This window comes from Bactrocera dorsalis, chromosome 6, assembly GCF_023373825.1.
Source record: "Bactrocera dorsalis isolate Fly_Bdor chromosome 6, ASM2337382v1, whole genome shotgun sequence".
In the NCBI taxonomy this organism is placed as follows: Eukaryota; Metazoa; Arthropoda; class Insecta; order Diptera; family Tephritidae; genus Bactrocera; species Bactrocera dorsalis.
In genome coordinates this window covers 16243414-16256697 of record NC_064308.1, presented here as the reverse complement: position 1 = coordinate 16256697, position 13284 = coordinate 16243414, and the positions used below count along the sequence as shown (strand labels likewise).

The following is a 13284-nucleotide window of genomic DNA, read 5'->3' as shown; positions in this document are numbered from 1 at the left end:
GATTTTGACGAAACTTTAGAATATCATAATATAGACTAAAATAAGAATATCTGTAAACTTTTTAGTGGCCAAACTTGCTTCATTGTTTTTTGGCGCGCACTTCAAATTGAGATCAAACAAAAAAATGACTTTTTCTTTTATTTTTTAACGACCTCAAAATTTAGTGAAAAAAATTTTGAAGTTATCCATTTTTATGTAAAAAAATCTCAGCTTTCTGATAAAAATATTTTCAAAATCCAAAAAAAATTTCAAAATCCAAAAAAACCATGTTTTTTCTAAAAATCCCGCCTTTTGCGCTCTTCCCCCACTTTTTTTTTCAAAATTGACATTATTTTTCGATTCCTCGTTAAATTTTACATAAGAATCAGTATTCAAAAATATGGGACTCTGATCCCATCAACAGCAAAAAAAATTTAAAGTTGTCGCTATACGGCGCAGTGTGTTCGCTTAGAAGGTTGTGTGAAAGAGGTAAATGTGTAAATTGTATTCTTAGACTTGAATTAAGAAGAAATCACAGTCTTCATTCATAAAAATATGTGTCATATAGCGACAACTTTGCATTTTTTTGCTGTTGATGGGATCAGAGGCCCATATTTTTGAACACTGATTCTTATGTAAAATTTAACGAGGAATCGAATGGAAAAATCAATTTTGAAAAAAAGTTGGTGGAAGAGCACAAAAAACCGTATTTTTTCGAAAATAATGTTTTTTTTTGGATTTTTAGCGTCAACTTTGAATTTTTTTTGCTGTTCATGGGATCAGAGTCCCATATTTTTGAATACTGATTCTTATGTAAAATTTAACGAGGAATCGAAAAATAATGTCAATTTTGAAAAAAAAGTGGGGGAAGAGCACAAAAAGCGGGATTTTTGGAAAAAACATGGTTTTTTTGGATTTAGAAATTTTTTTTTGGATTTTGAAAATATTTTTATCAGAAAGCTGAGATTTTTTTACATAAGAATGGATAACTTCAAAATTTTTTTCACTCAATTTTGAGGTCGTTAAAAAATAAAAGAAAAAGTCATTTTTTTGTTTGATCTCAATTTGAAGTGCGCGCCAAAAACAATGAAGCAAGTTTGGCCACTAAAAAGTTTACAGATATTCTTATTTTAGTCTATATTATGATATTCTAAAGTTTCGTCAAAATCGGAGAACCACGGGTACAAAACCATGTCGTCAATTGATGGAATGGCCCATATATATGTAGGATTTGTATTCACGCACTTAAATGCTAACTTCTTTTATTCAATATAAACTCGGGTACTGCGATTTCATATTATTTTTAGAACATTAAACATACAAATTTTATTTATTAATAAAAATGGTTATTATAAAAGTAAAAGGATTAACAGTTGAAATTGAAAAAGACACTTCGATGACAATTCGATTCGTCACATGCGTACGGCTACGCGTTCTCTCGTCAAATCGTCATCTATCATTGGCATTTTCTGGTTCGGAGTCTATTGTTCGAAACTTCTTGCATAAAAAGTTTTCCGTGTTGCTCAAACCCCATATATACTTGTATACATATATAGTATATATTTGTCAGGATTTCGATCCTCATGTTGACGTTTTAGACCATAAAGTATTTCCCTGGCCTTGATTATTGCAAGTTGCAGGAGCATACGTATAAAATGTTCGGTTGCACCCGAACTTAGCCCTTCCTTACTTGGTCCTATTAAAAATAAAAATGTCTATATCTCCTTATCTTGATGTTTTTTCGCGAACCACTTGTCCGAATTTGATGAAACATATTTAGAAAAATTAGGAATTACAATTTCTATTTTTTTTTTATTCAAAAAAGTGTAATTTATCGCCTTTTTTTTATAAATTTTCCCCAATAACTCCAGACTTCTGGCCATAAACTACTAAAAAAATAAAGTAAACATTTTTATAATTTTTTATTTTTATTTAATTAATATTTTTTTTTTATTTTAATAAATATTGCCTAAAAAAATAAAAAAGGCGATAAATGACACTTTTTTGAATAAAAACAACTGATTGCACCTTTTCATTAAATTATTAACTCTACGCTCAGGAATTCAATTTTTCGATTGTAATATCAGAACGTTAAATATATCGCAAACTCTGATTCTAATTGCTGGAAATTCTAATTACTGAAGGTATTAACTAATCTAACTTTTGTAATTGTGAATATAAATTCTATGGTAGCGTTTATTAATCGATCAGATGCAGAAATTATCTCGATTCGATCTTTCGCTACATTTTTTAACAACAGTTTAACAGTTATTTTTGAATGAATTTAGAGAATTTTTAATTGTCTTTAATTATTTGCAGATGGTATGTTTAGTGATGGTATAGTTGCATGGATAAAATATAAATTTAATAAAAACTTAAATATTTTCAACCTTTTGAAGGTCTTTACCTGAAATCGATGGCCTAAGCAAGGAGACGGTTCTTACCTCGTGGATGGCCAAATTCGATATAATACTTAAAGGTACTGGTGAAGAAGATACCAAACGACCTTCTAGAATGCAGCAATCCCTCAACAGTGAATTGATTTTGTCTAAGGAACAGTTGTACGATATGTTTCAACAGATTTTGAGTGTTAAGAAATTTGAACACCAAATTCTATTCAACGCGTTAATGGTAAGTAAAAGTGCAACTTGTTTTACTAAATACCAAACAGTGTAAAATTGTCAAAGATAAGGCACCATTTGAGGATGGAGCCATGAAAAGTTGACGCAAGTGAGGAAAGTTCTCTGATCGCCATTCACTTGGGAGTGGCCAGAAACGATTCTTTTACATATGACTCAAGCAGCTCACGACTTCCGGTCTTTGACCAAGTATCCTCTGGATAGCCTAAGAACATCCGTTTGAAGGCGAGCTAAAGTGAGAATGCGAAACATCCCCTCCGCAGGGTTGTACGCAGGGTTTGGGACCCGCCACGTAAAAAATCTTACCAATGAAAAGGAACAACAAGCCTCGGATGAGTGACCCCCCTTTTGATGACGACCATGGCAAACGAATTAAGGACTATGATTTGAGGGCATGCACCTGGACTGTCCGGTCCCTTAATTGGGAAGGTGCCGCTGCCCAGCTGGTTGATGTCCACGTGCAAATAAAGGCTGACATCACCGCCGTCCAAGAAATGCGATGGACGGGACAAGGACAGAGACGAGTAGGTCCTTGTGACATTTACTACAGTGGACATATAAAGGAGCGCAAGTTTGGTGTTGGATTCGTGGTAGGAGAGAGACTCCGTCGCCGAGTACTATCATTCACTCCGGTGAATGAACGTCTAGCCACAATACGTATCAAAGAGAGGTTCTTCAACATATCGCTGATTTGCGCCCACGCCCCGACGGAAGAGAACGACGATGTGACCAAAGATGCCTTTTATGAGTGCTTGAAGCGCACTTATGTGAGTTGCCCCGCCACGATGTCAAAAACGTACTTGGCGACTTCAACGCCAGGGTGGGCAAAGAAGGTGTCTTTGGCACTACGGTCGGTAAATTCAGCCTCCACAAGGAAACATCCCCAAATGGGCTGAGGCTGATCGACTTCGCCGGGGCCCGAAATATGGTTATCTGTAGTACTAGATTCCAGCATAAGAAGATACATCAAGCTACCTGGCTGTTTCCGGATCGAAAAACCACCAACCAGATCGATCATGTTGTGATAGACGGAAGACACGTCTCCAGTGTTTTAGATGTGCGTTCGCTCCGAGGTCCTAACATCGACTCGGACCACTATATTGTTGCAGCCAAAATTCGCACCCGCCTCTGTGCAGCAAAAAACGCACGCCAACAAACACAAGGAAGGTTCGTCGTTGAGAAGCTGCAATCACAACAGACAGCCGATCGATTTTCTACTCGGCTTGCACTCCTGCTCTCTGAGAGCACTCGTCAACAACTCGGTATAAGGGAACTGTAGGACGGCATTTCTAACTCCTTACGTAGAGCTGCAACCGAAACCATTGGTTTTCGGAAAGTGCAAAAGAACAGCTGGTACGACGAGGAGTGCCATGTCGCAGCGGAGAGAAAACAGGCTGCCTACCTCGCAACGTTACGATTGACCACAACACGTGCGGGATGGGATAGATACCGAGAGTTGAAGAGGGAAACGAGACGCATTTGTTGACAGAAAAAGAAAGAGGTACTGCGTCGAATACTTTCAGAGCTGGAGTGTTTTCATCCATCCGCACAACATGACCTAGCCAGCGTAGCCGCTGTATTTTAATTCGCTGAACTATGTCGTATATCGCTTACAACTCATCTTTCCAACAAATGCTATATTCGCTGTGGCCAATGCGCAAATGACCATAAATCTTTCGCAGAACCTTTCTCTCGAAAACTCGCAACGTCGACTCATCCGTTGTTGTCATCGTCCAAGCCTCTGCACCATATAGCAGGACGAGAGTTATGAGTGACTTATAGAGTTTGGTTTTTGTTCATCGTTAGAGGACTTTACTTCTCACTTGCCTACTCAATCCGAAGTAGTACTTGTTGACAAGAGTTATTCTGCGCTGGATTTTCAGTCTGACATTGTTGGTGGTGTTTATACTGGTTCCAAGATAGACGAAAGTATCTACGACTTCAAAGTTATAACTGTCAACAGTGAGTTCTGCAGCTCGAATTATTTTTTCCAGCAGCAGATTGAAGAAGTCGCACGATAGGGAGTCGCCTTGTCTGAAACCTCGTTTGGTATCGAACGGCTCGGAGAGGTCCTTCCCGATCCAGACGAAGCTTTTGGTGTTGCTCAACGTCAGTTTACAAAGTCGTATTAGTTTTGCGGGGATACCAAATTCAGACACCGCGGCATAAAGGCTATCTTTTGTGCTGTCAAAGGCAGCTTTGAAATCGACGAAGAGATGGTATGTGTCGATTCTCTTTTCACGGATCTTTTCCAAGATTTGACTCATGGTGAATATCTGGTCGGTTGTTGATTTTCCAGGCCTGAATCTACAGTGATAAGGTCAAATCAGTTTGTTGACGGTGGGCTTTAATCGTTCGCACGATATGTTCGATAAAATCTTATACGCGATGTTGAGGAAGCTTATCCCACGGTAGTTGGCGCAGATAGTCCTTGTCCCTACCATCGCATTTCTTGGACGGCGGTGATGTCAGCTTTTACTCTAACGAAAATATCAACCAATTGGGCAGCGGCACCTTCCCAATTAAGGGACCGGACATTCCAGGTGTATGCCATCAAATCGTAATCGTTAATTCGTTTGCCATGGTCGTTATCAAAAGAGGGTCTCTCATCCGAGGCTTGTTGTTCTTTTACATTGGGTGCATTTTTTTTACGTGGCGGGTCCCAAACCTAGCGCACAACCCTGCGAAGGGGATGTTTTACCTTCTTACTTTAGCTCGCCTTCAAACGGATGCTCTTAAGCTACCCAGAGGATACTTGTGCAATGACTGGAAGTCGAGTGTTGCTGGAGCCATATGTAAAATATGGCCACTCCCAAGTGAATGGCGATCAGAGAGCTTTCCTCACTTGCGTCAACTTCTACACATTACTCTATTCTCCATGCCTCACCATCCGTAAAATTACAGAAAATATTTAAGTTCAGAATCTAAATATATACTAAATACGAGCACTCGTAGAGGTCTCTGTACGTAGTAGTACATAAGAGGGCGGTCATATAATCATTAGCGAATACTTTGGAAAAAATGGCGATTTATTTCTCAACTCATAACTCATAGTTTCCTTTTAGACCAGTAATCTTCATCCAGCGATTCGTCATCTTCTTGAAATATGGTTTCTGGAGGTATTTAAAGTAGGCCTACGTGGCGGCGAAAGAGCGGGTAGAGACTTCATGTTTGGAAATTGAGGGAATTCGTAGGTAGCTAATTGCAAAAATTACGGTGAATAGGGCTGTGGTTCATAGCCTAGTTCGACGAATTTAGCTGTGCGACGGCTTGTCATGGTGTGAATAGTTTTACTTCATTAAATCGGACCGTTTCGGCCTAATAATTCTATAACATCGTTGTTGATGTACTAAAAATTTCACTTGAAAGAAATTTAAATATTTTGTTCAAAATTTTTTTGCAAAAATTAAGTGAATAGTTGATTCAATTGTTATTAAAAATTATACTACTTGTATACATATGTATATCAGAGCTATTTTATGCTACTGTTGGTAAAATAACATTAGATTTGTTAGAAATTTTAATAATTTTACATTTAATTTAACAGCAACAACTGCAGGCTTTCTGCCGTGAAGTGCGTATGTTGTCTAAATAACTGTGTCTAAAAGAACGTGTGTATTTTAATATTTGACACATGCTGTCTGTCGCTCGCCGTTGACTATGTGTTTAATACCCCCGATGCTGCTTTTGTCTACACATGATTATTTCACTATAAATACGCAACAATGTTGCAATCAACAATGATGTGCATGTGTAAAAACTTGGTTTATATTTAAATGAGAAAATTAAAAAAATAAAACTTATAGATGAACTTTCAAACAATCGACACAAGTCTCCTCTACCAGAATACCAGAAAATTACATTTTTTTTCTATATAAACGAATTAATAACATTTTTTTAGCTGGATTCAGCCGATGAGCAAGCAGCTGCAATCCGCCGTGAGCTAGACGGTCGAATGCAACGAGTTAGCGAAATGGAAAAGAACCGAAAACTAATGCCAAAGTTTGTTCTAAAAGAGATGGAGTCTCTTTATATTGAGGAGTTAAAATCATCTATAAACCTGCTGATGGCGAATTTGGAGTCCTTACCAGTATCTAAGGGAAATATGGATAGCAAATATGGATTACAAAAACTCAAACGATACAATCATAGGTACATATTTCTGTAAGTATGTGGAAATTTTGAAAGTTATTAAATGCATAACTTTTTCTATTGCAGCACTCCATCCTTTCTGTAAGTATAAGCCAAATAAAATAATTTTAGTATTTATACATATTTATATTTGTTGTAAGTATATATTGTTAAACTATATAAAAATCAAAGTCAATACTGAACTACTACCGAGATGATGGGGTAGATAGAAAATTAATGTTTTGAGAAGCCTGCTTGAATTATTCTAGGGTTTCTACTAAGCTTTTTTAGAGAAAATCGTCATTTTCAATACAGAACTGTTTAATGTCAATTACTTAAGTATGTTATCAGAGAATAACACTAGATATTTTTGAAACATCTTACAAAATTTTTTGAGCCAGATGGCGGAATTTTCACGAAATAGGTATGGACTTATCTAATGAATTTCAAAATCACTATAAAGCACATTCAATACAGTCAAAATCTGAACAGAACAATTTTGAAATGAATTATGTTGCAACTATAAAAAAGAAGGTCAAGTATCTTAACTAAGAAAGTGTTCGACCAGAAAACAGGAATTCGTTTTTGGTATAATTTTAATTTGTTGCTATATTTGTATTTAAGTAGGAAGATGATACTGCGATCACATGGCTCACTTTCAAAATTGGAAGGTGATGCAGATGAGGGCATAACGCAACTAACGAAATTGGATGTTGTACTTACATTTCAATTGGAAGTTATTGTCATGGAAGTTAAGGGTCTCAAATCTTTGGCGCCCAATCGAATTGTGTATTGCACCATGGAGGTAGAAAATGGTGAAAAACTACAAACCGATCAAGCGGAGGCTTCAAAACCAATGTGAGTGTATATACAATAATAGTTCTGAACAACTGAACTCATTGAGAAGTGATTTCATTATGTAAAATGTATATTCAATACTTAGGTGGGATACCCAAGGTGACTTCACAACAACACACCCCTTGCCAATAGTTAAAGTAAAGCTATATACAGAAAACCCTGGTATGTTGGCATTAGAAGACAAGGAACTGGGCAAGGTTACAATAAAACCAACACCACTTTCATCGAAGGTATTATAGATATTCCACATATTGGTGCTTATGTATAATTCGTCAATATATTTTAGTCCCCCGAATGGCATCGACTGGTAGTGCCCAAAAATCTTCCAGATCAAGACCTCCGAATTAAAATTGCTTGTCGGTTGGACAAACCTTTAAATATGAAGCACTGTGGGTAAGTATACAGTAGGGTGGGTCGATTCCGGAATTTTTTCGATTCGGAATTTCTAATAGTGCGGAAAAGTTGCCTTAGTACTTCCTGATTCCAATGCAACTTTTTGTTTTGAGATCGGATTGCATCTTCAACCCCAACTCCGGCTTTGAAATTTCGGAAATTCGCCTAAAATCGTGACATTGTCTACCTAGCGCCTGAAATACGCATCTCATGGCAAAATGTATAAAACAAAGTTATTTGTCGCCGTGATTTGGCCGCAGAACGAAGCGTTCCCGAGATACGAGCGAAAAGGCGACGCGCCACAGCGCGAGGTGAAAATTGTTGCAGCTCGCAGCTAACCTGTATTGGTCACCCAGAACCCATCGCGTGGAGGTGGCTGCTCTTCGGGTTCCTCTCAAGCCCAACCCAACCAATCAACCATATGTCAGGCTTGTTTTAGTCTGAATCTGTGTCAAATTTATTGATAAAATCAGATTTTGTACTAAACTTTGGCACTTGTTGCCTAGATTTCAGTGTAGAGCATATAAAACGATCACGAGATTGGGGGCCAATAACTTTAGAAAATGCCTCTGTCACCAGTTTGACGATTCTCTCGACTGCCACGGTGTGAGAGGGGAATTCACTAAATTTCCATACCTCTGCAGTGTTTCCCGACAGCCCTTTTATGAGTTCTTCGTTAGAAACTGAACAAAGAACTGGTGGAACAGTCAAGGTAATAGTCTTCCAGTTAATCATATCGTAATAATCATTAGCTTTGAAATTCAGCTTTGGCACTTTATTACATCTAACCCTTTCATTTACAGTGTCAGACTCTGCTTTTCTGGCTGCCAGAAGACGGTCAAGGGCCAACTTTCTGACTTCTATCCGTTCGTCAGTCATCATACTAAGGATAATGTTTTCTGGAAGAGCAAAGAAAGCATTCTGTTGAATGGATGAATCGACAACCTTGCGCAGTTTAGCAGGTAAGTATATCGACCTTTGAATTTCAGCATAGAGATGGCGCTAACCATCTTTGATTAAACTGTTGAATCTTATTGAGAACCACAAAGGCGAGTAAACTGTAAGTATGTACTTGACCAAAATCTTTATTTCCTTTGCTGGTTTGTCAGTAGAAATGTATAATCTCAGAATTTTATTTGTACAGGTGAGCCAGCGAGATTTGCACATGTTACCTGGATGCATCGACGCTAAATCTGAGGAATATTGACCGGAAATAACAGCTTCTGATATTTTATAGAGATACGCTTGCTATGTGCTAAGTTGGGTCGGATTAATAACCTCAGAAGGTAATTGGCAGGATGGAAACCTTTCAAATTTGACAATAGGCAACTTCTCAAAATCAGGGAGCAGTTTACCTATATCGCCAGAGAATGTATTTGGACTCTTTGAGACACCATCTATGTGTTCGAAAAGAGCACGAAATGGAAGTTCGGTGAAATGTAGAAGACAAACAACCCACTGTAATGGCCTACCTATTTCTTCTTCTAGTTTCCGAATGATTCCACCTTTCCAACCTGTGTTCGTGTTGGTGCCATCAGCACCGACAACTTCTAGATGTTCCACATCAACTGAAATGTCTTATAAATGTTGCCATATAGCTTGCGTCTCATCCTCAGCTGACCCGGAAGGAGAGGTGACGTGGCCAAAGTAATAACAACCAGGTTCCGCCATAAGAGAAATATGTTCCTCTTTGACAGTGTCGCGGTAGTACTTTTCACCTTCGCTGACTTGTGTAAGTGTAAGCAGTGTGTTCTAATACTAGGTGTTTTGTTTGGTTTTAGAGGATGGAAGAGAAAATTCATCATCAGCATCGTTTTTGGAAGAATCCATGTGCGACGCACCTACATTGTTGTCGTCTGTATGAGAGTCTGGCTAATCTGAATGGTCACGTGTTCTAGCTGATACTTTTCTGGTAAGTGTTGATGTTGAATGACGTTTTGAAAGCTTTTCTTAACGTTCATTTTTCTTAGTAATCTTTTTTGTATCAGGTAGATCAATACTTCCAATGCGACCAATTCTTCTGGTTCTCTGGTCCAAGAGAAATGGTTGTTCATTGATAGGAACTTTCCTTTCCTTTGGACAAGTGCGAGAAGAAAAATAGGTTAGGTTAGGTTAGGTTAGGTTAGATGGCTGATCAAGAGATCGCTCATGGACTAGTAGAATTAGTCCTTTGTGAAGCCATTGACGAACTCCCGTGTTCGGACTTAGATATCGGCAAACCGTTTAGTATCCAATACAAATCTATGGAGACGCTTAGTTTCTATGCTCGCCAGGTCGGCGGGTGTTCTGAAACTATGTGCCCCCAAGTGTCTTAGTCTTGACCTCCCATAAGCAGGGCAGTCAAGAAGGAAGTGCTGGCTGGTTTCTACTGCATCCTCCTCCAAGCAGCTTCTGCATGCGGCGTCCGGTAAGATTCCCAGTCTTACAGCATGTATGCCAATAGGGCAGTGGCCCGTTTGGAGCCCCATCATTAATGAAAGGCTAGCCTTACTGAGGGCAAAGAGATCACCAGATCTTCTGCGGTCTATCTTGGGCCAAAAGGCCTTTGCGACCGCACAGCTACCAATGCTGGACCATCGCTGACCGAGCAGTCGCGAGGCCCAGCCATCCAGTAGTAGAGAACAGGAGGATGCAGGAGCCCGTTCCCATTCTACCGATAGCGATTCTAGGGTGCCTTTCCGTGCCAGCTCATCAGCCTTGCAGTTACCTACGATTCCGCTGTGGCCCGGCACCCACACCAGTCTTATAATAAAAGCACTCGCCGCCAGAGACAGTGACGCCAGACACTCTTCGACCAACCTTGAACGCACTGTGAACGCGTTCAAGGCTAGTATCGCCGCTCTGCTATCTGAGTGAATGGTCACTTCCCTGAAGGTAGACACTCTTTTGAGCAGCATGTCTGCTGCTACCTTGATGGCTGCAAACTCAGCCTGGAAAACGCTGCAATAGTCGGGAAGTCTGAAGCTGGATTTTATGGAGAGCTCCCGACAGTAGACCCCTCCACCGACCTTCCCCCCAAGCTTCGACCCATCCGTAAAGAAGCTTACTGCCCCTCTCCTCCAGCGACTTCTTCCCTGCCAAACCTCCCTCGTCGGTATATGTGCAGAGAAAGAGCCACCGAAGTTTGATATGGCGACTCCATGATCTAGATGATCCGGTATGAAGTCAAAGCTTGTGAGGATATCTGAGTGTTCAGATGCACGCCCCCTTAGGAACCCAGACTCTCTGAGCCTAATAGCCACCTTTGCGGCCATACACCTTCCGCCAATATCCACCGGCATTATGTTCAGAATTGCATTAAGTGCGATGGTTGGGGTGGACCTTAATACACCGCACATGCTGATGAGCGCAGCTCGTTGAACGCTCTCAAGTTTTTTTGCAAGTGTGGTCTTCTGCAAAGCCCTCCACCACATGAAGACTCCATAGAACATTATGGGCTTGACTATGACACCATAGCCAGAATACCACTTTCGGTGAGAGGCCCCACCTCTAGCCAATAGCTCCTCTACAGCAATATAAGGCAATCGGTGCCTTTTTGGCTCTCTCCTCGATATTCGGCTTCCATGAAAGCTTCTTATCCAGGATGAGCCCTAAATACTTCACTGTATACGCCGGTTGCAAGCGAATACCTCCCAATAGCGGTAACGGCGCCTCCGGGATCTTGTACCTTCTACTAAATAAAACCATTTCTGTTTTATTTGGATTGAAGGCAAGTCCATTTTCGACCGCCCATTTCGTTACAACGCTGAGATATCCCTGCGTCAATTCATACACGGTACTTAGAAACTTTCCTTTCACCATAAGTGCTACATCGTCTGCATAGGCAATCACCTGACAGCCAAGATCCTCTAGCTTTTTGAGAAGGTCGTTAACGACTAGGATCCTTAAAAGAGGAGAGAGGGGTTCCCCTGCTCACATTGCGCCGCGCGCTCGCGCTGCCCCATTCTGCTTCGACCACTCTGTCGCACAGGAGACTGAAAATGAGGTGCTTGAGGTTCGATTCTACCCCAAGACCGTCTAGTACAGCTACGACTGCCTCTGGCAGGACATTGTTGAAAGCTCCCTCAATATCGAGGAAGGTCCCAACCGCGAAGTCCTTGCCCTCAATTGCTTCCTCGAGCCACGACACGATAGTGTGCAAGGCAGTGTCCACTGACCTTCCTTTACGATACGCGTGTTGCGCTCCTGATAGATATTTCCTCAGAATGCGCCTCCTTAGATACCAGTCCATCAGCCTCTCCAAAGTCTTTAGTAAAAACGAGGAGAGACTGATGGGCCTGAGATCCTTGGCCGTGACGTGGGAGCCCCTGCCAGCCTTCGGGATGAACGTAACCCTGACTCGTCTCCAGGCCCCGGGATGTAACCTAATCTGATGCAGTTCGCATAGATCGGTGCCAACCAGCCGCATGATACCTTAACAGCCTGCTGCATCTGCGCTGGTATGATGCCGTCCGGTCCCGGGGACTTGAACGGTTTGAACGAATTTATCGCTCAAGTCAAGTGACGCTCATCCAGAAGGCCAACAAAGGCCGTGCGATCAGCATTCAACGCTCCGAGAGATACCTTCGTGGAGGACGTGTTACTAGGGAAGTGAGCGTCCAGGAGCATCTGTAGTGTCTCTTCACTGCTCAGCGCCCAGTTCCCATTTACATCCTTAAGGTACCCCAGGAACACAGGGTTTTTCGCGAGAATTCGCCTGAATCTAGAGGACTCGTGAAAGCCCTCCACTTTTTCGCAGAAGCTCTTCCATGAGATCCTCTTAGCCCTTCTTAGCTCGGACTTGTATATGGAAAGTCCTGTTTTATACAATACCCAATCATCGGGTAGCCCACTCCTACGGGCCTTGTTGAATAAGCGTCTACAGGACGCCCTAATTTCCGAGAGCTCCAAAGTTCCCCATTGAGGTTTACCTCTACCCTTCGGTGTTTTCAATGGACAGGAGCTCTCCAGTGCAGTGTTGCACGTCGAGCTGAAGGCTTCGACCCACCCATCCACCACATCGGCGGTGGCCAGCGCGCCTGCCCCCGGTGCGCGTGGAAGAGTTTGCCGAAGCCTTCTGCGGTAACCTTCCCAGTCCGTGTTTCTGGGATTTCTGAAGGATTTCCTAGGAGGACCTTCTCCGTCAAGACTAAACCCGATATATCTATGATCAGAAAAGGAGTGGTCATCGAGAACCCTCCAGTTCGAGATCAGCGGGGCAATCCTCTGTGAGGCTAGGGTGAGGTCGAGAACCTCCTCCCTGCCTGCGGTAACAAAAGTAGGAGAATTTCCCCTATTGCAGATG

The 13284-nt window shown here is 41.2% G+C and overlaps 2 protein-coding genes across 22 annotated transcripts in view; one reads left to right on the top strand and one right to left on the bottom strand.

The window, feature by feature from the left end:
* LOC125779360 (zinc finger BED domain-containing protein 5-like) overlaps positions 1 to 13284 on the bottom strand; it is a 451651-nt gene that overhangs the window by 158140 nt on the left and 280227 nt on the right. The window lies entirely within an intron of this gene.
* LOC105221871 (calcium-dependent secretion activator) overlaps positions 1 to 13284 on the top strand; it is a 249448-nt gene that overhangs the window by 66818 nt on the left and 169346 nt on the right. For 14 of the 20 annotated variants that reach the window (XR_007423219.1, XR_007423220.1, XM_049460126.1 and 11 more), the window contains 6 exons: positions 2379 to 2610; positions 6520 to 6782; positions 6837 to 6851; positions 7374 to 7607; positions 7693 to 7837; positions 7894 to 8000. Coding sequence is in view for 18 of the 20 variants with exons in the window: in XM_049460126.1 (XP_049316083.1) it covers positions 2379 to 2610; positions 6520 to 6782; positions 6837 to 6851; positions 7374 to 7607; positions 7693 to 7837; positions 7894 to 8000 (996 nt within the window). In the remaining 2 variants the exon portion in view is untranslated. The remainder of the gene's footprint in view (positions 1 to 2378; positions 2611 to 6519; positions 6783 to 6836; positions 6852 to 7373; positions 7608 to 7692; positions 7838 to 7893; positions 8001 to 13284) is intronic. The other 6 variants (XM_049460125.1, XM_049460132.1, XM_049460133.1 and 3 more) reach the window with 3 other exon arrangements.